General features: G+C 34.7%; 1 protein-coding gene across 3 annotated transcripts in view; it reads right to left on the bottom strand.

Moving 5' to 3' along the window:
• Window positions 1-9,354: 9,354 nt before the first annotated feature.
• Window positions 9,355-25,988, bottom strand: part of LOC118745624 — a 202,744-nt gene continuing 186,110 nt past the window's right edge. For 2 of the 3 annotated variants that reach the window (XM_036479155.1, XM_036479156.1), the window contains exon 5: window positions 17,377-19,878. In XM_036479155.1, the coding sequence (XP_036335048.1) occupies window positions 17,817-19,878 (2,062 nt within the window). In that variant the 3' untranslated portion in view covers window positions 17,377-17,816. Of the gene's footprint in view, window positions 9,959-17,376; window positions 19,879-25,988 lie in introns of those variants that run through there. The other variant, XR_004993665.1, reaches the window with a different exon arrangement.

The following is a 25,988-nucleotide window of genomic DNA, read 5'->3' as shown; positions in this document are numbered from 1 at the left end:
ACGTGTTTATGGCGCAACGTGAACACAATTTTATTTAATTCAAACTAGAGTTAACTAAACTAAATCCTTAAATATATAATTTTTTAACAGCATGAATTGCGCATAATTACAATAAAACATTATCACAATTTGCCAAAGCAAACAATCCAACAAACGCAAATCAAAAAAAGTGTTTGATAAAACTGCATATTTCCAGTGATGGGACGAGCTTAAAGTAGGTACAATTTAAAAAATAAATTTGTAAGACAAATTTTGATTTTGTCGCATTTAATTTTAATTCATTTTTCTACTAGTGCGGATATACAATAAGCCATACTGATTGGTGATAATTTTTCTCACTATATCTGTGGCCAATCGTTGCTTTAAAAAGGGAAATATAAAAAGTTCCAAGAAAGCGAGCTGAATTATTCTTAGTGCAAGTAAACATTAAAGTATGCGTGTCATATTTAAAATAGATCCAGCTGCGAGAAACTGCGAGTTTAGCTTTTATTGGTCTTTTTATAGACATACCTCCACTAAAGTTTATTAAATTTGTATTATAAAGCTGAAGCAAAGAACTCTGATATGTACATACATAAAATAAAGAAAACCAACATAAAATGGAAATGGAATAAAGCGTAGATATTTATAACTCGCGAATCTATTAATCGAAATCAGCATTCAGCCAAAAGTGGACGTTTCTCTGAACGAAATCCTCTTTTGATGCCAAAAGTCCTGCTGGCCTTAGCTCAGTGCAAATCCTTGTACATACCTTGCAAATAATTTAGTATACGGGTACTGTAAATATTTTCGATTTGTTATTTTTAAAAAGAAGAAATAGGAACTGATTTAGAAATAAAACAAATGTGTTTGTAAATTTTTCAGTATGTTCCAAATTAGAATATTTTGGAGTAAACGAGCGCACAATAATTGTGGGCCTGGCAGTCTCTACTCATAAGTGTAGAATAGATCATTTACAAGATTCCGCGAATTTATAGGACCCTTACTATTTTTGGCCGCAAATTGAAATAATTTGCTTATTGTTTTGTTTTCAGTAACTGAGTAGTTCAGAATTAAGACATTTCCAACGAAAAATTCAATCAGAAAACAGAAAACGTATCCCTTCACAACCATTTTCGATACTTTCCCACATATATGTTTCTGTCGCATAGCTTAGTGGGAAAACGATCGTCAAAGTATCCGAAAATGGAATCGGAAAATGAACAAAAATCCGCATTTCATCCACTTTTATTTCCGTTTTCGGATTTTTGCTGGCTGGGGACTGAAGAAACGTACGTTTTACTCAGAGTGCGGGTTTCGAATATTTTTAGTATCTGGAAACGTTCAGTTAAAAAATTTGTTCAAACTTAGCGTTTGAAAACACGTATACGTATTCGGAAGTAGCCGAGTGCGCAGAGAAGCCTGCTGTTATTTGATAGCTTTCAGGCGTAATAAAATTTTATTCGTTATTTTTTTTCTTTTTTCCGATATATGAAAAAGCATCTGCGAAGTTCGGAAGGAAACCGTATTCAACGAAAAATTCAATCATGACAAGTAAAGAAGTCTAAGTTCGGGTGAAGCCGAAAATCAAATACCCGGCGCACGTATTAAATATATGTACATAGTTTTTTCACCTTTCAGTTATACGTAATGAGATAAACTTGTGTAGCCATAAATTAGCGGTGCCACGACCTTTTCCAAAACTCCTTAAAACTCCTATTTATTTTTAACAGTTAATAACTTTCGAGTAAATTAAAGGCCTTAAATTACGAAATATCGAAGTTCCCGCATTTCTGGAATTTAACGTTATGTGAAAAGTGGGCGTAATTTTAGTCCGATTTCGAACATTTTCAACGTCTCTGCTTTCATGTGTCAAGTACAATAATTATACCGAGTTTGGTACAAATTGATAGAACGGTTACCGAGAAACACATACATATGTGGTCATAAGTGGTCGTGCCCATTTTCCAAAAATATGTTATAATCGTATTTCTTGCTAAATAATTATTCCGAACATCAATTTTGAGTAAATTGGCTTCAGTAGACACTCATTTATCCAAGATTTCGAATTTTCCGTAATTGCCGTTATATGGGATGTGGGCGTGGTTATGGTCCGATTTAAAAAAGTTTTAGTCGATTGATATATTTTACCAGGGCCAAAAAATGTGCTAAGCTTGGGAGAAATTGGTGAATCGGTTACCGAGATATACACATGTTATCATAAGTGGGCGGGGCTACGGCCATTTTCCTAAAATTTATAATATTGTTATTTTCCTCCAAGATATTGTATGTATCAAATTTAAATGAATAAACTTCACTAATTACCGAAATATCGCAGTTTTCGTATTTCTGCAAATTACCGTTATATGGGTATTGGGCGAGGTTATTGTCCGATTTTACCATTTTCAATACCAGCCGTCCTTGGATCAAAAGAAGTACACACACCAAGTTTCGTTAAGATATTTCAATTTTTACTCGAGTTATCGTGTGCACAGGCGGACAGACGGAAGACAGCCGCGGCTTAAACGATTTCTCTTTCCATTCTGATCATTTATGTATACATTTGTCTATATCTATCCCGATTCCTGTAGGCTATTACAAACAACCGTTATGTGAACAAAGTTATAATAATTTTGAGGACAAGTGCGCTCGCGTACAAAAATATTCGAAAATGTAACCGTTACACAATCATTTTCGGTAGTTCTTTCTGTCACACACAAAATGGAATCGGAAAACGAACAAACATTTCATCTACTTTTCTCTCCGTTTTCGGATTCATTTTCGAATTTTGTTCTGGCTAGGTTACATAGAATTAAGCAGGGATCACATGAGTTGTACAGATTTGTACATTTTGGCAGTTACAGAGTGAGGTTGTTTGGACATTTTTTTTATTGAGCTGATACAAATTTCTGTGGCTGCCCAAAATGTACAAAACTGTACAAGTGTACAAATCGTGTGATCCCTGCACTAGTAACGCAAAATCAAAAGTAAATGCGTACATGCATACATACAAATGTGAGTACCAAACTACATACTTTTGTGTGTTTATGCCGCGCATTGTATTGGAAATGGTATGTTCTACGCAGTTCTGTACGTTTTGTTTAAATATATTTTTTTTTACTTTTTTGTTTTTTGTTTTATGTACATGAAGTGGATGCCTGGGCAGATTTGTATGGTTATGTAAATATTTGTAATATGTATACGTATGTATGGGAGTTAATGACCTTTCCCTGGGTCGATTGGTTGATCACACACAGCAGAAAACTAAATTTTACATTTGATTTACTTCACAACACACATTGTTATATTTGTCTTACAAATTAATAACAATATACACACATAATATTAACTAGACTATATATAAGTGCCTAATGTTTTTTTGTTTTTTTTTTGTCTATAACTCGTTTTATTTATATTTATATGTAGTTGTTATTTATTATCTTTACAATTCTCATTTAATATTTTATTTATTGGTTACTTATGTATACAACTAATAGATTGAACAGTCTTTTCGCAAAATTGGCAATTACCGATGCGCATGCATGCACAACTTGCCGTGGCCATATTCATACATATCTTTGCTTTGTTTTTTGTTTATTGTTTTTGTTTCTATTTTTATTTGGTTTTTGGTTTGCTTAACTTCATTTGTTGGCCGGCTACTTGCGCCAAATATTGTACAAGTACTTACATGCATATGTATGTATATATTTTATTCTCCATGCCGCAATTAAAATAAATTTGCTGCTTTCTTAATACATAATTTATAACTGTTTTTAACCTAATTTCCTTTAGTGACTAAACATACTCGTACATATACATACATATGTATGTAGGTACATACTATGCATATACATATGCACCCATGTAAGCAATTGTGTTCTAATGTGCACATTTTACAATTTACTCCGACAAAGAGTCTCCAAACATTTTTTTAATGCTCCAGATATTACGTAGATAATTAATTTTTTGCTCGAGTACCCAAGTTAAAATTTTTAAATCATCGGAAATATAAAATTTATTTATTGTGCACTAAAACCTAAAAGTTTGCGTTTCAGCTCAATTAGTTCACGAGATACCAATTGTCAGGCTATGCATTAGCACCTAACAGTGGAAATACTAGTAGCATCATACCAGTTGACGGGATTGTCTGCCAATTCACCACCCACCTCACAGTCTACGTAAAGCTAAGTGTACACGGTAGAGAAAAAACCCGAGATTTAGATAAAAATCTCCCTAGAGACGTGTAAACACTCAATAGAGTTCTACGAGAGACTCACCTACAAAGTCTATGTGAGAGTTATTTAGCGAGACTTTTTCACCATGTACACAGTCCAACGAAGCTAGATCGAAAACTCTACGCTCCATTTAGCAAGCTAAATAGACTTTTTGCTCTACGGAGACGTATAGTAAAGTCTTGACAATGAACTTCATTACAGATTGTTAAATTTTGAAATGGCTACGACATTAAATCGTATATTCGATGCAAGCACACAATTTTCATTGGTATTTCAGTGGTTTTTCCAATAGCCTCCGTCCTTTGCAAAGGGGCATAATTATTGGTTAAAACATAAGGGGTATTCACAAATTGAGCAGGTGGTCTGGCACTCTGGCAATAGTCGTTGCTTGAGTTATCTGCTGTTTTGTCAGAGTGCCAGGCCATTTGCTAAACTTGGTGAATTCCTACATACATATATATAGTAGTTTGGCTGGAACTGCTCGGAGAAACTCCTTTCAAGGGAATTTTAAATATCAAAGGTTGTTTGATGCGAGTCCAAAACTACACATAGTACCGAAGAGAGAGGTTGCCATGTTTAATTTTTAGGTACATTTGTCTACTTTTAGGTAAAATTTTTTTCGGCAAATAAGTACAATTTGAAAATTTAATTCTTGTTCATATTGCGAAAATGTATTTAATGACCTCAGAAAATAAATTAATGCTGTCAAATCGACGAACGACGAGCGCTAACCCCGCTGATGGCGCCAACTATATTTTCTACATCGTGGCTTTGATATTAATACATATATACATACAACAAGCGCTGACAACAATTCGAGATAGAAAACTAACTTTAGGCGACAGGTAACTATTGTCTATCGTGTACACAGCTTGTAGAGCATGTGATAGAGAAAAGTTGAGATTTCCATATTTGGTCTCTAGCTAGAGTGAATATCTCCTAGAGTTGCTGTACTGTGTAAACTTAATTGAGAGAGGAGATTTTTATTTCAGTAAAACTCAAGAGAGATTTCTTTACCGTGTACGCTTAGCCAAGGCGAGTATCGATTCAACAAATACAACAATCACATGTATTTTGTTTTTGCTTTTAGCGGATCATTTCAGCTATTCTTCTCCAAAAGGAAAAGCGTGACAGAAAATGCAAACACTCTCACGTTTTCACTCACTCACTAGCAAAATATAAAATTTCATAAAATATCAAACAATACTCACAGCTGGTTAAACAATACCACCTTATTTAAATTCGCCTTGCGCTTATCTAACCAAAAGTAAAGTTGATTCCTTTGAAATTGTAAACAAAACTAAGCTAGAATGCAACTGTGTGAAGAGATAGTCGATGCTCCAGTCCAGTTCGAAGTACAAACGTGACGCAACAAGCATCAGAAGCGTCGGTTCTGCTGAACGATACTCCGCTCTGAAGTTATTGGAGGCTAAGTACTACAGGGAGATTATGAGGGCCTGTACAGGCTCTACATCGGATGAAGTTTGAACCTTTCCATCAGGTATGAAACCCATTAGAATAAGTATCTTGCAGCAACGTTGGAAAAGCTCTTTAAAAGTAGCGTGTACCATTTCCCTAATCTCAGATATTACTAAAGCCCGTTTTTATAGTGACAAATTACCTCTAACAGCGGCCTCCTTTCGGCAGGCAATAGGAAACCTCCGAGTGTATTTCTGTCATGAAAAACAGCTTCTAATAAAAATACAATCGCCGTTCGGAGTCGGCGTAAAACTGTAGGTCCCTCCCCTTTGTGTGACAACATCAAATCGGAAGAGGAGCTCCCCCAAGCACTAACATATTGTGTAAGAGCCAATCTATTATTATTGTGTTGATATTGTCCATAGATACTCACTAGGCTGATTAACTCGGTTTTTTCGAAACCTGTTTCAACCGTTTTTTTTGTATAGTCTTAGGCGGTGTTTCTTGAATCTTGATTTTTCGAATACCGAGTAAGCCAGATTTTTGCAATCGAATAAAGCGGGTGTAATTATATACCAGAATCGAAAAATTCTTACTATTTATTTTATTAAAAATGGAACTAGAAACTATTTATTAATTTTATATTGGAATACTGGAAAATTACTCAAAAAATAAAAAGAAAGCCAAACGAAAATTTTCGCTATTTTATTTATTTTTTTGTAACAGCTTACATAATAAACTCTACCTAAATCATGCTCAGGATCTGACAGTATCGCTAGCCTCTCAAAGCAACTCTTCTTTCATCTGCGATAGGTGGCGTCTGCGTAAATGGGCTGTCTATAATAGACTATATCTGAATAGTCGGTCTGGTTCAGCGGGTGGTGTATTTTCATTCCCAAGATAGCCGGTTCTACATGCTCGAGTTTTCCCCGACCGAGGACGGCTTTTTTAGCTGTACTATAATAGCCCCATTCAATAGATTTTCCAGAAGAGAAAATTATCAGAAAAAGTTATTGAACGCAAAACTAGTAAAAACTTGCAACTTATGCCCCTTTGACACTTTCTTTCCTTTCAGTTGGGAATATTTCCCATCGTTATAAAAATTAGAAAATCTATATTCAATTTAAATTACTCACCAATATTTTTATTTTAATAACTTTGTTTTGGGCAAGTATTCATCAAATCTTCCTCTTAAACACTTTTTTTTTTTTTGAATTTGCAAATTCCTGCTAGTAAATTTTTAAATTGCAAGTAATTGCAGATATCTTGGATTGTTACGCTCTCGAATTTGCTCTATTGTAATTTTTTGAGTTATTGAACGCACTACCAGTAAAAACTTGCAAGTATCGGTAACAATTCGTAAACATTTATTAATATTGAAAGGACCTAACCTTGAGAAGGTGGGTGAAACCCATTAAGTTTGAATTTCACGCTGAAAATGAGTTGTGTTTTACTTGCAATCCACAATACTTCGAATATATTTTGACTTATTGATTTCTAAATTAAAGCTATACCTATTTTTAGCAGTCATATTGTAATTTCGGTCATAATTTCTGACTAAGAGTAGGTATTATTGTAGAGAAAATATGTAAAACAAAACAGGTTTATCTCTTTTTTTTTAATTTGTATATAGAGAACCGGGCTTTTTTAGATTACCATTTTTCGAATAACTTGAAAACCGGCTTTTGAAAAAAGGCGAGTAATCGAACACCCCAATACTTACATACATATGTATTTGAAATACTAAGATCTATACTTTTTTGTATTTTTTTACATTTGTCGTTGTTTTTAAGTTTAGTTTACACTTAATATTCAACCTTTTGTTGTTCTTGTCACGTATGTTTTGATAGTGTTTTCTTCTTTTCTTGTCTGTGCTTACACGTAAATCTCGGTTTTGTGTTTTTTTACTATATACGCCTATAATAATTGTGTTAGATAAAATTTGACAAAAATATGGCAAAAATGTGGCACAAGTTTTTTCTTTTTGTTGTATTATATTATTATTAAATCTCAATATATTTTTGTTTCCTTTTTTGTTCTCTAGAATTATAATCGTTTAACTTTTCTAACCATTACGCTTATTTGCAGCTTCAATTATTATTTGTATGTAAGTTTCTTATTTTTTCCTTATTGAATTCTTCGTAATTTTCGTTAATTTCTAATTGAAAAAATAACCGAAAGTACATGCAAACATGATAAAAACATAGCAAGGTAGAACCGTTCTCTCAATTTGTCGGCCATGATTTTTTTTTTGAAGTTTGCCAACATTTTAAAATCATATAAAAGTGAAAATAAAAAATTGAAATTGTTCGAATTGTTGTTGCTTGAGATTGAAAATGAAAATGTGTGTGTGAGTTTGTGAGTAAATTTAAAAATTAAATTGTTTGGAAACGTCAAGAATTTTAAAAGTGACTCCCAGCGGTTCTACCTTACTATATTTTTATCATGCATGCAAACACATAATTCCCAGTTTTTCTATGCCCACGCAAATGGATATGTTGTGCATGTACATATAGAGTACCCCCGAATTGAGCATTTTGGAATAGAAAATTCTGATTCAAATTCCCTTTACGGTGGCAACAAACTGAATTTCAACTAAATTCTTTCCAAAAGTGTGTCTAAAAACTTTCGGTCCTCTTACTTTTGAATTTTCAAATCTATTAGACTCCGTAGAATAATATTGAGTTTATTTTCAAGTGTCTAAAAAATTTTAGTCTTCGAATTTTGAAATTTATAATTTTTCCCGCAGTAAACTTTAAACTTGAGTAACACAGCGAGAAAGGACACCGTTGTATAGCATAATGAGTCTCTTGCCATACTAAAGAATAATTGCTTAGAAGTTTTTAAAGTAATACCATGTTCGGACCGACAACGAAAACACTTTGAAAACGAGTTTTGGGATTGTGGGCTGAAGGCTGTTCGCACCGGCTCTTAGTATTTTCGTTGACATTTCCTACTGCCTTTGTATTACATATTCGCTACAAAAAAACAAAACCAAAATATTTTTCTGTCATTTTCTTTTCATTAACAACCTTTTCTTTTATTCTTATTTTAATTTGGCCAGCCAATTAACAATGAATCCGAACTGGATAATTAAAGATGATAAAATATGACTTCCATTTCGATAAATACATTTATCTAAAAAACTAGTGCATACACCGATTGGAATGAGTGGGACGTGAGTTTTCAAGTAGTTTTCTGCGAAAACTGGTCTTCGTTTGATAGATTTTACATGGACGAAAACACAAGTTTTAGGTCGAAAACCAGTATTAGCAACGAAAACATGTTTTCGATGTCGGTATGAATATGGTATAAGACCCCGTACACATGACCACATTTCCTTGCATTTAACACAATATGGAATGACAGATCTCCGAGTGTACTTCTTCTTTACAAAACTCCCTGCTAAAATTTGAGGACCAGGTGGTCCACTGGGTCGTAGTTTTAAAGTATGTGCAAAAGAACCAGGTTGCATACTAGTAACTGGTTATGCTGACCTGGACCACTTCAAACGTAAAAAGCTGATATATGGCCCATCGCCAATATGATTCGGATGCCGAATGTGCTCCAAAAGGAGTAGTTGTCTAGGTGGGCCCATGTTATGCAGCGTGGGACCAGAGGTGGTCAGGTCCAATGACATCGCAATGTTAATGTAACCATATTTTCTCCATATATTTGGACCATTTTGGTTACTAGTGTTGGTTAAAGTAGCGTGGTCCTGTACTAGTATTTAACCTAGTCCCACTTTTTGCAGGGCTGTATGACCCTCTTCTTTATGTGACAACATCAAGGTGAACTCCAAAAATTAGAGGAGAACTGGTCCGAACTAAATAAAATGCAGCTCTGATTGCCTTTTTTTCATTCTCATAAAAAAGTTGTTTTCTAAAAACAAGTTCGACTGCGATTAAATATTGCTTTTCGGTTCCTAAAATTAAAAAAATTTATTCGATCTTATAAGTTTCACCAGACATGTGAGTCGTTTATTTTGAAAGTGGCATAAGTCACTTCTTACCTCTTGTACTTAAATGGCCGGTTACTTGTATCTGGACGCGTCGGTTATTCGTCCAACTTCATCAACATAAGGTAAAGGTTGTGTCATTAGTTTATGACGATAGAAAGATTTACAGATGCATCCGGTTACAAGTAACCGGTCATTTAAGCACAAGAGGTATGAGTGACTTAAGCCACTTTCAAGCCGAAGGTTGTGTCTTTCTACTGCTTTGGGGAAATTTAAGTTAAGTTGATAACCATTGACTCCGTGAATCAAAAAGCTTTATACAAATCCGAAAAAAATGGTTATGGTGAATGTGGGTTAAAATTACACCCTATAAAGAAAGAAAAATTAAATATGTTAATAATACTTACATATATAAATACATATATAAGAAGCTACATAGAATGTGAGTTCAGTAAATACTTATTCCAAACAATTTTATGGATTTTTCGACTTCTATGTCCGAGGTCTTTTTCTTAACCTGTAGAGTATAAAATCAGCAGGGCTTATATTTTCATGGACTGACAACAAATAAAAGGGTAGGCCATAAAAAACTATCGCAATAAAAAGTGCCATTTTAGTATATGCAATACTACGAACGCTTTAGAGGTTCGGGTTTACTCGGTTCAATTAGGGCCGTTTTCTCAAATAGGTAATGTATCTGCCCTTTAAACAAAAATTGTAGAAATATCCTTAGGTTTACATATATATGTGTATTTGCCTTTTGCAATTTTGGCATTTTGTCTTTTGCCGTCACTTCCTTTAATACTTTCCCGTTTATGAATGTGTGTATATGTTTGTTTGCATAATAGCATGTATTTACATTCTCTGGCCAAAGAATGAGAACAGTACTCAGATGTTTATATTTTCAAGTTTATCCGATTTTATGAATTTTGATTATTTTTTTATAAAAATATAGTTGCTTTAATAACATAAACCATATAAATCAAATCTTTAAATTTTGTGAAAAGTTCGCGAAAATCCAACAAATTAAAAAAAAATGTTATTTAGTTTTGTATGGGCCTAATTCTTAAATATTGTGTTTGTTGGGTCGGAGCTGCTTCGGCCGTGGAATAAAAAAGGCTTTCCTACGTCTTTCGACACTTGCGTATCATCTTCAAAGTGTCTGCTTTATTTGAACGATAAACAATAAACATGACCAATGAAAACCATGATTAACAAAAACATAATAATACATAGTTACATACATTTGTATATACATACGGTTGCCAGACGTACTGATTTTATCAGTACAGTAATTACAGTTAATTTCTTCAATCAGTACGCTAATGTCCTGATTTTTCATAATTTGTACTGATTTGTACTGAATTTTCAATTTAAACAAAATACTTTATGATTTTCTTAAGGTTTTTACATAACGTTGGAACTTGCTTAAACTGCACTGTAAAAAGTGGGAAGCAAATAATTTAATTATAGTTGAAATATTTCAAATAATGTTTGATATGCCCAAGAAATTAATACAATCGCTGGGTCGTTACGTACCAGTTGCGATAATATGATGAGCTTAAATTATTTAAAAATAAGGCTGACGTTTTTTTGTCGAGTGTTGTTAGTTATCTCGAAAATATCTTTCAGTTTAATAACTTAAGCTGCCTTTAGATGAGGTGATTTTTTGGGAGGCGATAAACGCCTGCAAAAGTTGACTTTCTGTCTACTTTGAGGCAAGCGATTTTTTAATCCCGAGCGATTTTTCTTCAGCAATATTGAATCGCCTAAAAAATCGCCTCATGTCAATTCAGCTTTACAATTCTTTTTTCTCAATTTACTGACATTGTAAAAGAGTTTTGCATACAAGACATAGAGTAGGTATCTAACTCTATATATATAACTCTTATTAGCAAATTCTTATGGTCTGATTATAGCAACTTAACGTTACTTGCAGCTCTCTCTTAAAAATTCTGTTAAATGGGTGTTGCTTATAATTGAACAGCCGAAACTTAACGTAACTTAATGCCACGTGGAAATCTGTTTCATTTTGATTCTCTAAGTTCTACGTTCCGTTAAGTTAAGTTGCCATAATCAGGCCTTTAGTCTTTCCATGAGGATATATAGAGGAAGTTCTTAAAAAGTAATACTTTTCCACAGTTTGAAAAAATATGTAAAACGAAGCAACTGAGAGGATCTTAGTATAAGGTTTGCTACCTTGCGCAAAGAGAGAAACTGGCTTCTAATTAAAATTTTTGAAATTGAATTTCAAATTAAAAGAAAAGGAAATATTCTATACATTTCGACTATTTAAGCACTGAAGATGGAAATTATCTCATTATTGCTATTCAAAAATGTCATAAATATAAAATAATTCATTGGCTCCTGTGTACAATTATGTGTACACTCATGTTAAAATGAATAACATTTTTATTTTTTATGAACTATATTTCAATTATATACCAAAATATTGTTAAAAATAAGTACACTGGCGTTTTAAAGTATTATCTGTTACTTACATTCATAATTTCGCTTTGAATAAAAGTGTACTGAAAAGTACTGATTTTTTAGCATGAAAAAGTCTAACGTACTGATTTCCCGCATAAAAAATCTGGCAACCCTACATATACATAACAATAATTACATAAACATATAACAATCGTCGTTAAACTTTTTAATCAAAATGAGTATGCAGTTTGATAGCCCATTCAATTCTAGTATGATAAAGTGCAAGCTTGAAGTGGCTCATAATTCGCGTTTATTTTTGTGATTTTTTTATGAAGGTGTTTCGCATTTTCTTCCATACAAAGAATGTATGTTCGACAAGTTTTTATATGGAAGGAATTGCATAAAACCGTTAGCAAAAAAGTACAAAAAATCAACGCGAATTTTGAGCGACTTCAAGCTTGCGCTTTATTATACTGAAATTAATTGGGCTATAAACTCAATACCCAATAATTCTGATTAAAAAGTTCGCACCTTTAATGAAATTTTTTGAATTTGCACAAATATTTTTATAAAAAAAACAATTAAGTTTCAAAAAATCGGATAAACTTTACTGTTAAAAATTTCTCACGCACATACAACTCCTATGGGACCAACCAAAATGGAACGGCGTGCGTAAGAAGCTAACTCAAATTCCAATTTTTGCTCTGCCTGAGATTTTGATTTGACCTTTCGCTCAGTGAAATCAAATGCAAACGCACGCAAGCTAATTTCGGGTGACGCAGAAAAACAAATTAGACGGAGTGCGTTTATATTAGGTTAGGCTGTAAACCTCTGAGTACTATTTCTAATAATTTTGCCAGAGATTGTACATATGAATACGAGTAACACGCACACATGTTTGCGCAATGCATTTAGAAAAAAAATTGTTAACGTTTTTTTTTGCTTTTAAATATGACAAAATATACATATGATCAAATTCGTGTTTGTTTTTTGTTATTGGCTTTATTTTTCTTATTTAAATATTTTTGTTTTTGCTTTTTGCATATTGTTCATAACACTTTTAGTACCATTTGTTTGAAAAATAAATTCGTTTAGAGTTTCATTTAAGTCTATCATTAAGTTATATTCTTCATCATTTTTTTGTTTTCTTTTATCTATACATGTATGTCTGTACTATGTGTAATTTTGCATTACCAAATATGTTTTTGTACGTTATATTTTGTTAAGATTTTCGTTAAAAATGTGACTTAATTTATACTATTTATAAGCTTGTATGTATGTCATATATTATTTCATTAACTTGTACATTCATTGATGTGTATAGCATATTTGTAAGTATGTATGTATGTTTTACCATTTTTTTTTGTGTGTATGCACGCGTAAGTCTCTACCAAGTCAAATTTAAATTTCGGACACTGACTGAACTGCAATTGAATCGTTTTGTATCTCTGTTTCACAGCCAATTACCTGGTAACATACATACATGAACATAAAGTTACTCCCAAAAGGAGCGTACGGCTCTTTTTTGTTAATATTCGTAATGTTTTATATGCTAAACATTTTTTGTTAATTTTGTATTAAAATATGGTTTATATTTTAGCAAACTCCATGTAAATCCAAGAATAATACTGTGTACAAAAATTAAGAAAATTCTGCAAAGTTTCAGCAAAATCGCGAACTTTTTAATACGAATTTCTAAAAAGAATTCAGGTATGCAGTTTTTTAGCCCATTAAATTTTAGTATAATAATGTGCAAATTTCAAATCTCTAAAAAATCGCGTTTAGTTTTGAGAATTTTTTTGCTGACTGTCCTACGCATTTTTGTTAATATAAAAAATTTTCAGAATTTTTTTTTATTATGAAAAAAAAAGTGCGTAGGACAGCCAGCAAAAAAATTCTCGGGTATTAAATAGTTCGCGATTTTGCGGAAACTTTGCAGACCTTTCTTAATCTTTGTACACAGTATCATTCTTGGATTTAAATGAGATTTGCTAAAACATAAGCCATATTTTGAAACAAAATTAAGAAAAAAATTTTAGCATGTAAAACATTGCGAATATTAACAAAAAAGAGCCGTACGCTCAATTTTGGGAGTAACCGTATCTACACCAAAAAATATTCATCAGAATACTACCTCTTGTGCCGCAAATTCATGACCCAGGAATTAATGACTTGATTTTCGGCGAATTTCTGTATTGACGGATGGCAAGTACGAGAAATGGCTAGACCCTATAAACTGTTTGGGAAAATCATGATAATTTTTTTTTTAACCTATTTGCAATATAAAGAATTCGTTTTTGATAGAAGTACCCATTCTCGGTGGTCAAACCTAAACAAAAGAACAGAGGTAGAGTGGTGAAAAAACAGTAAAGTCGGCGCTCAAAGTTTTCCATGTATTTTATATGGGGTAAAAACTTTTCGTAGAAATGATATACAATTCTTGAAAATCAATATTTTTCGATCGAAAAACTCTGGTTCTCTTCAGCAGACTTCCAGTATTAATACGCAACAGTTAACTTAACCTTTTTAAACTACTAAAGATTTTTTATTGGTCCCCCATTGCAGTTTCTAGGGGTTTTGGCCGACCTATAAAATATAGTTACCATGAAAAAATGGTTAAAGAAATAATTGAGTACCATTATTGGGGCTCTCTGATTGAAAAATATTGATTTTCCAGAATTCTACATCATTTCTACGAAAAGTTGTTTTTTCCCGATATAAAATACAGGGGAAACTTTGAGCGAATTGAGCACTCCCTAATTTTTTTTACCTCAAAACAAAAAAAAATAGGGGTATATTTTTTCGGTATATAACAATCCTAGGGTGTGGCGGCATTAAAATTCCGACTAAATTAGCCAGTTTTAGAGTTTCGTCAACGGCCAAATTGAAAATGATGCTCACAGTATGTAGAGTTCTAGAACTAGAAAGCGAGTGTTCTTGTTATCTGATAAAATTGTTAGCGAAATACGTAACAGGCGTTCACTTACTATACTTAAACGTAGAAAATCGTATGTCACCGCACTCTGAAGATACAATTCGCTTTAGAGTATGAAGATATTATTATCTGAATTTCAGAAACTTATTGCTTGTGAATAAGTTTTCGTTGTAGTTTCGCTACAGTACCAGTAAATTTTTACTTTACTGGATTCTCATAGGCTCTATTCTGAAAAATGCTTTTGAAGGAATTGTTATCACTGTTTTTGTCAGCCATCACTTGTATTTCAAACCGCCTCTTTTCGATACGAATTGGTTAGTTCTTCAAAAGAAAATGCTTTTTTTCAAAATCAGTGCGAAAAATAACACAAGCCAAGAAAATGAGTGTGACTTCCTTACCTAGAAACCTGACTATACTTTTCCTAAGGGAATCGCTCTATAACGTCATAATTTTGAGATATCCAAACCTGAAAGTGGTTAAATGGCACTGTTTGGCTAATTTCAACAACTTATATAATCAATAATACATTTTTTCAAATATTTTCACAAATTTTACCTTAAAGTACATTCCTTCACCTTCGAACATCTTTTTTCGTTTTTTAATCAGATTGGTTTCTTATATTTTTTGGCGCAGTCATGATTCGGTTGACATGGAATTTTGCCTATACATACAATATATTTTCTTTCAGTTTCACATATGCACGAACCTTTTCTAACCACATTTTTACAAAAACATTACTTTCGTTGGGTTTTCATTACTCCTCATCTTCTACTAATAGATATGTGAGTTAAAAAAATACCTATGCGTAAAAAATAAAAGGTATGCTAGTTTTTTTTTGGGTGGTGTAGGACCGTGCCGAGCTTCACTGCGTGTTTTCGAATGTTCTGCACCCGTGTCGGGACCAAGAAATTATGTGCGAGCCCATCTGTACTTTAAAGATAAATCTATCTTTTGAGAAGTACAGTTTAATTTAACGAATAATTTTTTTCGTACAAAATTTAAACCCCTTATTGTGATGGTAGTTTCGACAGTTATTTTTAAAAAGTTTCATGTAAGTTCATTAAAAATGGCAGTTAGAGAATAATGAAGTAGTATCATTTTATAATTTTGAAATCAAATGATCAAGGCCTTTTCGTATATGGTGACGACTTGAAATTTTTTAATTTTCGCGCGGCTTGGAAAGTCAAATTTAAATTAGGGATGTTGGAAAACAACGATGCATCGAAAATATCGATGTTTTGCTTCGATGCATCAATGTTTTTTTGAAAACTGACAACTCTGTTATATAGAACCGTCATTTCAGTTTAGCGATCGCACACAAAAGAGAAGTGACTTAAAATTAATTAGCCCAGTTGCAGTAATTTATTTAAAATTTTCTACGGCTTTGCAAATAACATATTTTGCCGTAAAACATTATCTGAAAAAAACCCTATACAAATCGATTCATCGATGTATGCCCTTCGATGCATCGAATCAAAGAAAAACATCAATGTATTTTTACCGCTGACATCCCTAATTAAAATATTTGGTTCCCATTTCCACACACACTCTTACAGATTTTGATATTTCACGCCGCAAAAGCAAAAACAAGAGGTATGTAATTTTTTTTTGTTCTCCTGCTGTCACCCAATTTTAATTCGCCTTGGAAATGCTGGTAGAATACTCCGACGTGGCAGAATATGATTTCCTCATTACTATAAAGTTTTTGACTTTGGTCACTGTGTTTTCTCTGGAGGTCAGACTTGTTCGCGATTTCAAAGTTTGGAGGACACTTTCGGGATTCCTCACGATTATTTTTTCAGATCCTAAATAAAGGCTAAGAGCCAGTTTTTCAGTGCCAGTTTAAACTGAGATTAAGTAAACTGAGTTTAAATTGAACAGCTGGCTGACATTTGATTAGCTAATCTTAGTTTAAACCAGCCATATCGAGCGTTTAAACCTAGTTTAAACCGCGCCGGGCACTGAAAAACTGGCCCTAAGTACCGTTTTCTCATGTAGGTTTTAAAATTTATCTTCCCTTCAAACACATTTTTCGGAGCAACATTTTAGTTTAAAGTGCAGATAAATTTTCAAACCTACATGAGAAAATGGACCTATTTAAGTGTAATAAAATTTTCTCGCTGAGAATAGAAAACTATCTTAAGGGAATTTCTCGCTTTTTTCATAGAATGCACACTCGGTACTCGGCATCTAACCATAGTGGTTTTGATGCTAAAAGAACCTATAAAAAGTTGCCATCGTCAATATCAGCAAAACATGCGCGTTTTCATACATATGTACATATCGTCGATGCTTTTGCAAAACCGCCTATCTTACGGCACTCAAATTTTAAAGAAGAGAGAAAAAACTGTTTTTCTTTGAAGGCATGCAATTGATAGGCGGTATTTTCTCAGCTTTTATTGTACAAATCGGTTGTTTTAATAACGATTTTAAAATTTTTATGCATAAATCTCGATGCCCGCAGTTCAGGGTTACCAAATTTAATTTTTGCCCTTACTGGGATTTAGGCGGCTCTGCAACTGGTCGATGGGCGGTTTTGTAAAGGCATCGACAATATGTTTATCTTCTTCTTTTGATTGAAAGAAAATCAAAGCCCTTTTCTAGTCCTCTTGAGTCTTTTGAAGATGGAATGTGTACTTAGCGTCATGTTTGTTTTCTACTAACTGCCATGAGATGCTTCAGTGCGTTCATGAGTAAAAATGTGGAATTATAGAAAATAAACAATACCAAAAATTACTATGCATAGCATTGAGGTTGCTACTGAAATTGTGTTGCTTCCGGTGTTGATGACTCTTTCGATGGAATTTAGCACTTCGCATTTGATCTCGCTTGACTGCGGCACTAATTGTTGTTCTTGCCGTTACGTAACGCTAATAGCGCCTTTTTCCCCACCAGGAGTACTCGTATTAACAACAACATTAGCGACACTAGAGTCTGCTGCTGTCGCCGTCCCTGTGCGCCGGTTAATCGGCGTCAAGGAGACGCTGCTGTTTGTGGTTGCTGAATTGCAGCCTGTAGTAATTTCTTCCGCTGCCGACGTAGTTGAAGTTGCTGCTGCTGTTGTAGTTGTTATAGAGGAGAGCGTTGCAGTCAAAGCGTTGGCTGGTGGTCCGCAGATGTTGGTCGCACTCGGCAAGTTTGAGTCATTCGTTGCACTTAAGCCGCCGCTGCGGTGTATACTGTTATTGATGCTCGCAACTGCCGCCGCGCCAATTATGTTGGGTATATGCACGCCTGCTGCCGCCGCCGCTACTGCCGCCACGGAAGCCAGGTGGTGGCTAAACTGCTGGAAGTGCTGATTAAAGAGCGGTGAATGCTCTTTGGGATGGTGGTGGTGCGCATGGTGGAGGGTGGTGTGATGTTGCATAGGCGGTGGCGGGGGTGGCGGACCGGACGAACCGCACAGATGAAATTGCTGCTGATATTGTAGCGGTGCTGGCGGCAAGAGCTGCTGATGCGGAGTCGCAGATGTTGGCAGGCGCGAGGCCAGTTGCTTCTGATGGCTACTGACTTTATATGTCTGTGTGGTACCATTGCTAACGCTAGAGGACAATGTTGTTGAGCACTCTGTGCCTGCCACATTAAGGTTCTCATTGACGCTGATGCTTTGCGACTTATTGTGACTGCTACTATTGCTTATACTTTCACTACATTTTGTCAGCTGATTGATGCTTAGTGGGTTGTTGATGTCATGTGGATTTGCGCCGATTGGATTTCTATGCGCTGGTGTAACATTTGACTTTTCCAAGTTGTCGGCAGCTGGCGAAGAAGCCGCTGATGAAGCGGATGAGGATTTGCCATCGATAAGTGGAGTGGATTTGTTTGCATTCGACTGAGTAGCGGGCGCTAGTTGAATGCTCTCGTAATTACCATTACTGCCCAATTCGCTAGGGTTCTCAGTGGTACTTAAGTTGCTGGTGTAGGAATTGCAACCATTTGACGTTCCAGTCTCAACGGTTGTGGAGTAGTTAGTTGTAGTGTCGCTGGAAGCGACGCTGACTGACGTAGATCTAGAAGTTCTGGCATTTACGCTGGACGTTGCATTGCTGGTGGTATTAGACAGCATTTGAGCAATGGACACGATCGCGCCGCCTTTCGATTCAAGGCTGCTTGGCGGAAAACAATTGCTATGAAGTAGCGAAGTAGACGGACTAGGATTCAGTAGTGTACGCATTGTGCGTTCTGTAAAGGCGGACGCCGCAGCCGCAGCAGTCGAGGATGAGGTATTTGTTAAATTATTACCGAGACCCATGCCACTGGCGCCATTATTTGACAGAGCTGGCGACATTAATGTATCGTCAACTCCGCCGCATACGCCTTCCATGCCGCCACCACAGAAGAACGATTTTGTTGCCTTCGAGTGTTCAAAAACACTGCTGTTAGCGAGCGCCTGTTCCGTATGCGCAAGCGGGTAATGTTGCTGCGGATGCTGTTTCAGATGCAGTTGCTGCGGTGGGCAAGACAATCGCGCCTGCTGTGCCGCCGACGTATCAACAATGCTGCTCGGCTGCACCAACTGCTGCTGCGCTTGTAGTGACGACGCATGCTGCGGCAATTGTTGATGGGATTGCGCATTCTGCTGCTGATACTGGTGGTCGCCGAGACCGAATGTCAGGCCCACTGTAACCGGTGCTGCTGGACTGGCGAGCAGATTCAATGGACTCGCCAAGCTAGTGGACGGACTCTGGAGACTTGACAAACCGCTAAGGCAGCCTGGACTAGATAACGAATGATTCAGCGACTCTGTGTCATCATCCGGGGTTTTATTGTTGTCATCACCGCTGCCTGGACTGCCCAAATTATCATCGCTTTCAGGGTCGTCTAGGTCATCCAATTCTTGATAACAATCGTCCTTAGTGCTGCTACTGCCGGCACTGCCGCTGCTTATCGCTTCCATGTAACGAATACATTTCTTTTTGCGCCTATGTATTTAATTTCGTGGAGGAAGAAGAAGCACACAGAAAATAGTAAAATTTATTAATAATTGGAAAATATTGTAATACACATGGAACTGCTAATATGCGCAATCATTAAGCGATTTCTACACACAATACTAATCTGCATTGTGCGATTTTCAAACTTTACAGTCGATTGTAGTGTAAAATTCGCTTCGCAGTGTATGTGTAGTTTTGTGAATAAATAAATAAAAAGGTATAAATCGATATATCGCGCGTTTAATAATATAACGAAGTATTTCAAAATTTTAATTTTGTGGGAAAATGCAATCAAAGTTTTGTCAATTCATACAGTTGGTATACAAAAAGACAGATGGAAAGACACATATTTCGGAAGTTTGGTTATCTGTTAGGCTGAACATATTCTACTCATCAAGCTTATTAATTGCATAATGAAATCTTCGAAAACGTAAATTTTGATTTAAATCTCTATATTATTAAACGTGCGACATAAGTATACATACATCCGTATGCTATAAACATTTCAAAATACTGAAATATTACGAATAAATGATTAATAGAACAAAATGTCTTACGATATACTTGGTAAAAGACAAAAAGTAAAAAAAACTCTCAACTACGCGTGCAACATGCGACATCTAAAAGGTGACTTTTAAAGCCCAGAAAAATTTGTGAAAACTTCACAAAAACTAAAATTATTAATAAAAACAACTGCGCAAAATTCTTTCACAAAACATATAATAGCAAGTAGGGTTAGGAAGCGGGGCAACGTCAACGAAGAGATGCAACAAAAGATAACTGTGATATGAAGCAGAAGTCCTTTTATCTAACCTTCGCAACAGCACTGAATCCACCGAGCTGTATGTATTAGTTAGAAAAATTTTTCACTAAATGGCAACTTTCCACAGTATAACTAATTCAAACAACAATTTACAGAAAAAAATCTATTTACAAAATAATCTAAGAACTTATTAAAAAAGAAATATAAATAAATATCATGGATACTATAAATAAATTTACATACACATAATGTTCTTCATATCACACCTGCAAATCAAAGTTCCTAAAATCTTAACGAAATTTTTAGGAGTATCTCATATCTTTAACAATTTTTTTTACGAATCTTCAAAGAAAATTATATGAAGTGGTTGACACGAACTCGTAAAGAAATTTCTGTACGAAAAATAAAGAAAATTCTGAAAAAAATCTGCAAGAAATTCTTCACATAGCAGAATTATTTTCTTTGTTTTACCGATTTTCTTCCGAAATTTCGTAAAAGAATCGAAGCGTGCACAGTTTATTTCATTTTAGAAAATTCGGCAAAAAATCGGATGAGATCTTTACGAATTCTTTAAAATTTCTCTACAACTCAGAATACTCCGAAAAAATGGTTTGCAGGTACATTTCCCTTTCTGCAAATAAAAATATTGCCTCAACAAATAAACGATTATAAAAGAAATGAGTGCTTAAGCCACACCACGCCAGTGACATATCTCGATGCATTTCTTTCATACTATAGAGTTCTAAATCTCAATCTCAGCGTTAGTCTAAATTTTAATCTTTATCTAAATGCTCCTAATCATAACCTTCTCTCAATCTCAAAATTAAACCAAAACGAGTTTTTAATAAAAAAAAAAAATATATAAAAGGTATTGTGTCTTGAATGTGGAACAAACAGAGGCAGTTTTGAAACTGTCTACTATATGTGGCTTAGGTCAATTTCTGCTTTTACAAATTATTTGCTGCGTATTTGCCGAGTACAAAGTAACGTTAGAAATACAGGTCTTTGTTGTCTGTTGCTTTGCAAAAGAATAATGCATTATATTCGTAAACTATTACTGCTACAGTACGGCAACTCAGTATATTGTTACACTAATCGAAACCGCATCGAAAGCGCAAACAACTCAGAAATTTACCCTTTCTACATGGTAGATTGTTGAAAGTAAGCCCAACAAATTTCTTTCTAAAATACAATAATTTAATAAATGTTATTATTATTTTCAATTTGTTTGGAAATTCAACATTTCCGATATCATCTTGCAAAAATTCGCGATCTTAAACAAAAAAATGTTGCTAGATTAACTGATGTACGACATCAAGTCAGAGTTGCGAATCATTGTGATACCGCAACACTGCAAATCAGAGTGTCCAGATTTGGCGATTTCGCGCCAATTTGGCTATTTTTTTGGATATTTGCGCGTAAAAATTTAGGAAATCGCCATTGGCGATTTTTTCCCTTCAAATAAATTTTTTCCAATTATAAAAATATACAAATCTTAGTTTTTCACGATAATTTTGCAGAAGAGGCTAATGAACTGCGTGATAAACTTGACTTAAGAAGCATATTAAAAGACTGTCAAAAATGTTTAATCACGCTAATCGAAGAACTTTTGAAACGATTACCTAGTTAATTGAATACTTTTAAAAAAGCTTTGATTTTGTCACCAGAAAAGTGTGTGAATCACAAGAGGGCGAGGGACCTGCCAATTCACTATTTGACTTTGAAGGAAAGAAAAGTAGCGGAAACTGAATATTTAAATCTTTTAACTTTCCCATGAAATAACTTTTCTCAGCACCATTCCATCCGACTCTGAAGAATTTCGGAAAATTGCTTACGGAGTGAAAACCGCAACAGGCAATAAAATGTTTGGAAATACAAGTAAATTCATATTATTATTCTTGCCGCACTCACATGCTTTGTTGAGCGCGTTTTGTCCTTAATGAATTCAACAAAAACTAAGATTCGAAATTGGATGAGGTTAGAAAGCCTTAATTCAATACAGTAAAACCCGCTTAAGTACCTCACGAAAAATGTCAGCTTTTTGAGGTACTTAGGCGGGTTGGGTAAATAAGCGGGGAGGTACTTAAGAGAGGGATTTTCTTCTGATTATATTAAAAAATTCACGGTGTCCAAAAATGTTGGTTACTTAAGCGGGTTAGGTACTTAAGCGGGTTTCACTGTAGTTCGAATAAAGTGTTATATGAAGGCTAATAGTTTCTGCTGCAAAACGTTTCCAATATCAAACAGTATGTTATCAAGGTTGAATAGCTCAATATATGACAACAACAGAAATGTAAATGATTCATACACTATAGGTGATTTTGAAAAAATTGTAGAAATAGCTGATCTCGCCTTATTATAGGTTTTTATTTAATTTTTAGCGCCGAGCTCTTAAAAGCGGATTGCGCGATTAATCAATTAATGTGAGTTATAATAAATTTAATAATTGCGCAGTCCTATCGCAAAATGTGTTGAAACAAATATTTTTAAAAAGTATGCGTATATTTAAAGAAACTTGTTTTTACATCACTATTACATAAGAGATTTGTGTTATTTATTATTAAAGGTATTATATTCGTTTGTATATATATTATAACAAGATGTCATTTTTAAAATAAAAGATTTGTTAAATCGATTTCATGAATTTTATTTAAAAAAAAAAATTGGCGATTTTTGGCGATTTTTTTTCAGAAATTGCGCTTTTTTTTAAACAATCTGGACACCCTGAAGAAGATAGCCACATGGTTAAAGAGTATTTTCAGGATCCAATATACTCCAAGACTTTTCATTGGGGAAAACTAAAATTACTAATATTTTGTGTCATGTGGTAGCTTCTGAAGAAGAAGATGAAACTATCAATATCATTCACTCTCAATATCAATATAGGTACATATGTAGACAAAGAGGTGTCCCTCCCTTCCGTTGCAACCCAAGTGTAAAATTTTTCCCTTACTATTATTTAATTCACTACCGCCCCTAAAGAAGTTTCATTTTAAAAATCTTCCATAAAACCTGAATGTATATACGTATATAAGAAGGTCATAAAAAAGATTATAACTACCCGAACATTACCCCCATCCCCGGATCGAAAGCTCACTTCAAGCGGGTTTCTGTCCTTGTTGCGTCCTAAAACAGGTGAAATTGAGTTTTCTTTACATCCCTTTTGCGTCCAACTTCAAAGTTTGGAAATGACGGCATGAATTAGCTTCCCAATTGAATTATTTTAATCTTTAACTGGAAATATATTTACTGAACGGAGCTGCTACTAGCAGTTGATTATCCTATTAAACCATTACTCCCGTAGTCATTTTCGGAGGATAAGGGCATATAAGTATACACCAGGGACGAGGAGGCCAGTGGGTTCTAGGGTTCCACTTAGAAAACTCAGTCCCATATCAAGCTAAAAAGTCGTTTCTGGCTTCAAGTTTTGTTTGAAGATTCTTTCAACGAAGCGACCAAAAACATTTGTCGAAGCCTAAGACGTTAGCGATTTTTTTTTATCTTCAAAAAGCTATTGAAATTCTAAGATGAGTTCTCGAAAGCGCTGCTGGGGTTCAAAATTTTTTGCTCAAGCCCACAAATAGAAAATGTGTTATTTAAATGCTTGATATGAGGACGAGATAAATATGACCTGCAGTGATTCCATCTTGCCTATTTCACACATTTTCTACAGGAGCAAAAATGCAAATTTCGTGAGAACTGACCCCTATTTTGTGAATATACTTAAGTACTTAAGTTGTAAATTAAATGTCCATTAGTGAAAATAATTCACCCATTCCTTGAAAATATATAAACCATAAATGGCAATGTAAATTAACAACAGATTATTAGCTTCTAGTCGTAATAACCAAAAGTGAATTGTTAGTTGAGCACCAGCTTCACTTGCCAATTTGTTAAAAAAAAACTGCGGTCTAGAGGTTAAACGGGCTAAAACTGGGTTAGTTCTCTTTGCAACACGATACAAAGTGCCGATCTTCGAACCAATCTACCACATCTTTTCGACTCCACAACAAGTGTCGGTATATATGTACATAAACAGCTTGTAAGAGATTGCACCACTCTCGTAGCTAATGAACGCTGGAACAAGCTTTCGTCTTGGGAAACTTCGCAAGCTTCGGAAGAAAGTAACGATAAAATACAAGTAAGGTGTGGAACCAGTACAAGGTAATTTTAAATAGGTATGTAAAGTTCAGCCGGGACGCCTCCCGCCAGGTATTTTGCGATTCCCACCAGCATACTCTGGAGTCCGCCACGAGTGTTTATTTTCATAATGACACAAATTTAGTACATACTAATTGCTATTCATAGGGTGACAAACCACTTCTTCCAATCAATCAAGTAACAAAGCCTTGTCCGAGCGCGATCCAAAAAAGTTTTTTCTAACAGCGGTCGGGCTCTGAAAAGCAACGGAAAACCCTTTTACTTTAGTACTCCCATACAAAAGCTTTTCTTAAAACCCACCTTCGCATGCCACAAATTGGAGGAGAAGCTTGACGAGATGCCAAGCTTAGCAAAAATATGGGCACCAATCTATTTATTGTTTTACATATATTTTGACGATTCGTATATAATAATAATAATATTTTGGCACTTTTTGCTAAGCGTTTGCCTGAGCTTCTCTAAATTATAATGTGCCTCTTGATGTTGTTGTACAAATGGAGGGACCTACCGGTTTACGCCGCGCCCGAATGGCAAATGAGAACTTTTTTCACGGCAGAAATAGGCCGACTTCCAAAACTTCAATTGCATTGCATACGTAAAAATTGAATGCTCCCTAACGCCGAACTACAAATTGTTGACAATGTATCCTTTTCCAAAACGCATCCGAAACGTTATCGAAACGTATCGCTAGAGTAATTGGCGTATCACTAAAAAAAAAAGGTTGATGCTTCGTTTATCTTTAGTTGCGATTGGTGTTGCGAAAATCAAAAATTCCGATAGGATGTTAATTTTTATATTGAATATTCAAAATATGCAATGAATTTTTTGGCAATGTTTCGCAACTCTGCATATACAAACAATTTAAATACCGCTGTAGAATAATATCCAAACATAGTATTGGTAAGTTTTGGAAGTCAGTTATACGCTCGAAAATTTGCCTGCCGGAGGCGACCGTTTTCGAACCTTTTTCTAACATAGACGTTGCTCGAACTAGAGATCGACACCAAGTACTGCGAACTAGTCGTACGCACCTCTACCGAGGCGCATATGGCATATGTTTATTCGTTCTCGGCCCAAACGGACTTAAAGCTTCACGAGGAGAACAAGTTTAAATCAAGTATTAGGAAAAAATTCGGGAAATGTTTTTTTACGTAGCATGGCAGAAAAAAGGTTT

This window comes from Rhagoletis pomonella, unplaced genomic scaffold (assembly GCF_013731165.1).
Source record: "Rhagoletis pomonella isolate Grant_MI unplaced genomic scaffold, Rhpom_1.0 Rhpom_scaffold_00009, whole genome shotgun sequence".
Classification (NCBI taxonomy): domain Eukaryota; kingdom Metazoa; phylum Arthropoda; class Insecta; order Diptera; family Tephritidae; genus Rhagoletis; species Rhagoletis pomonella.
This window is presented reverse-complemented; position numbering and strand designations above follow the sequence as displayed.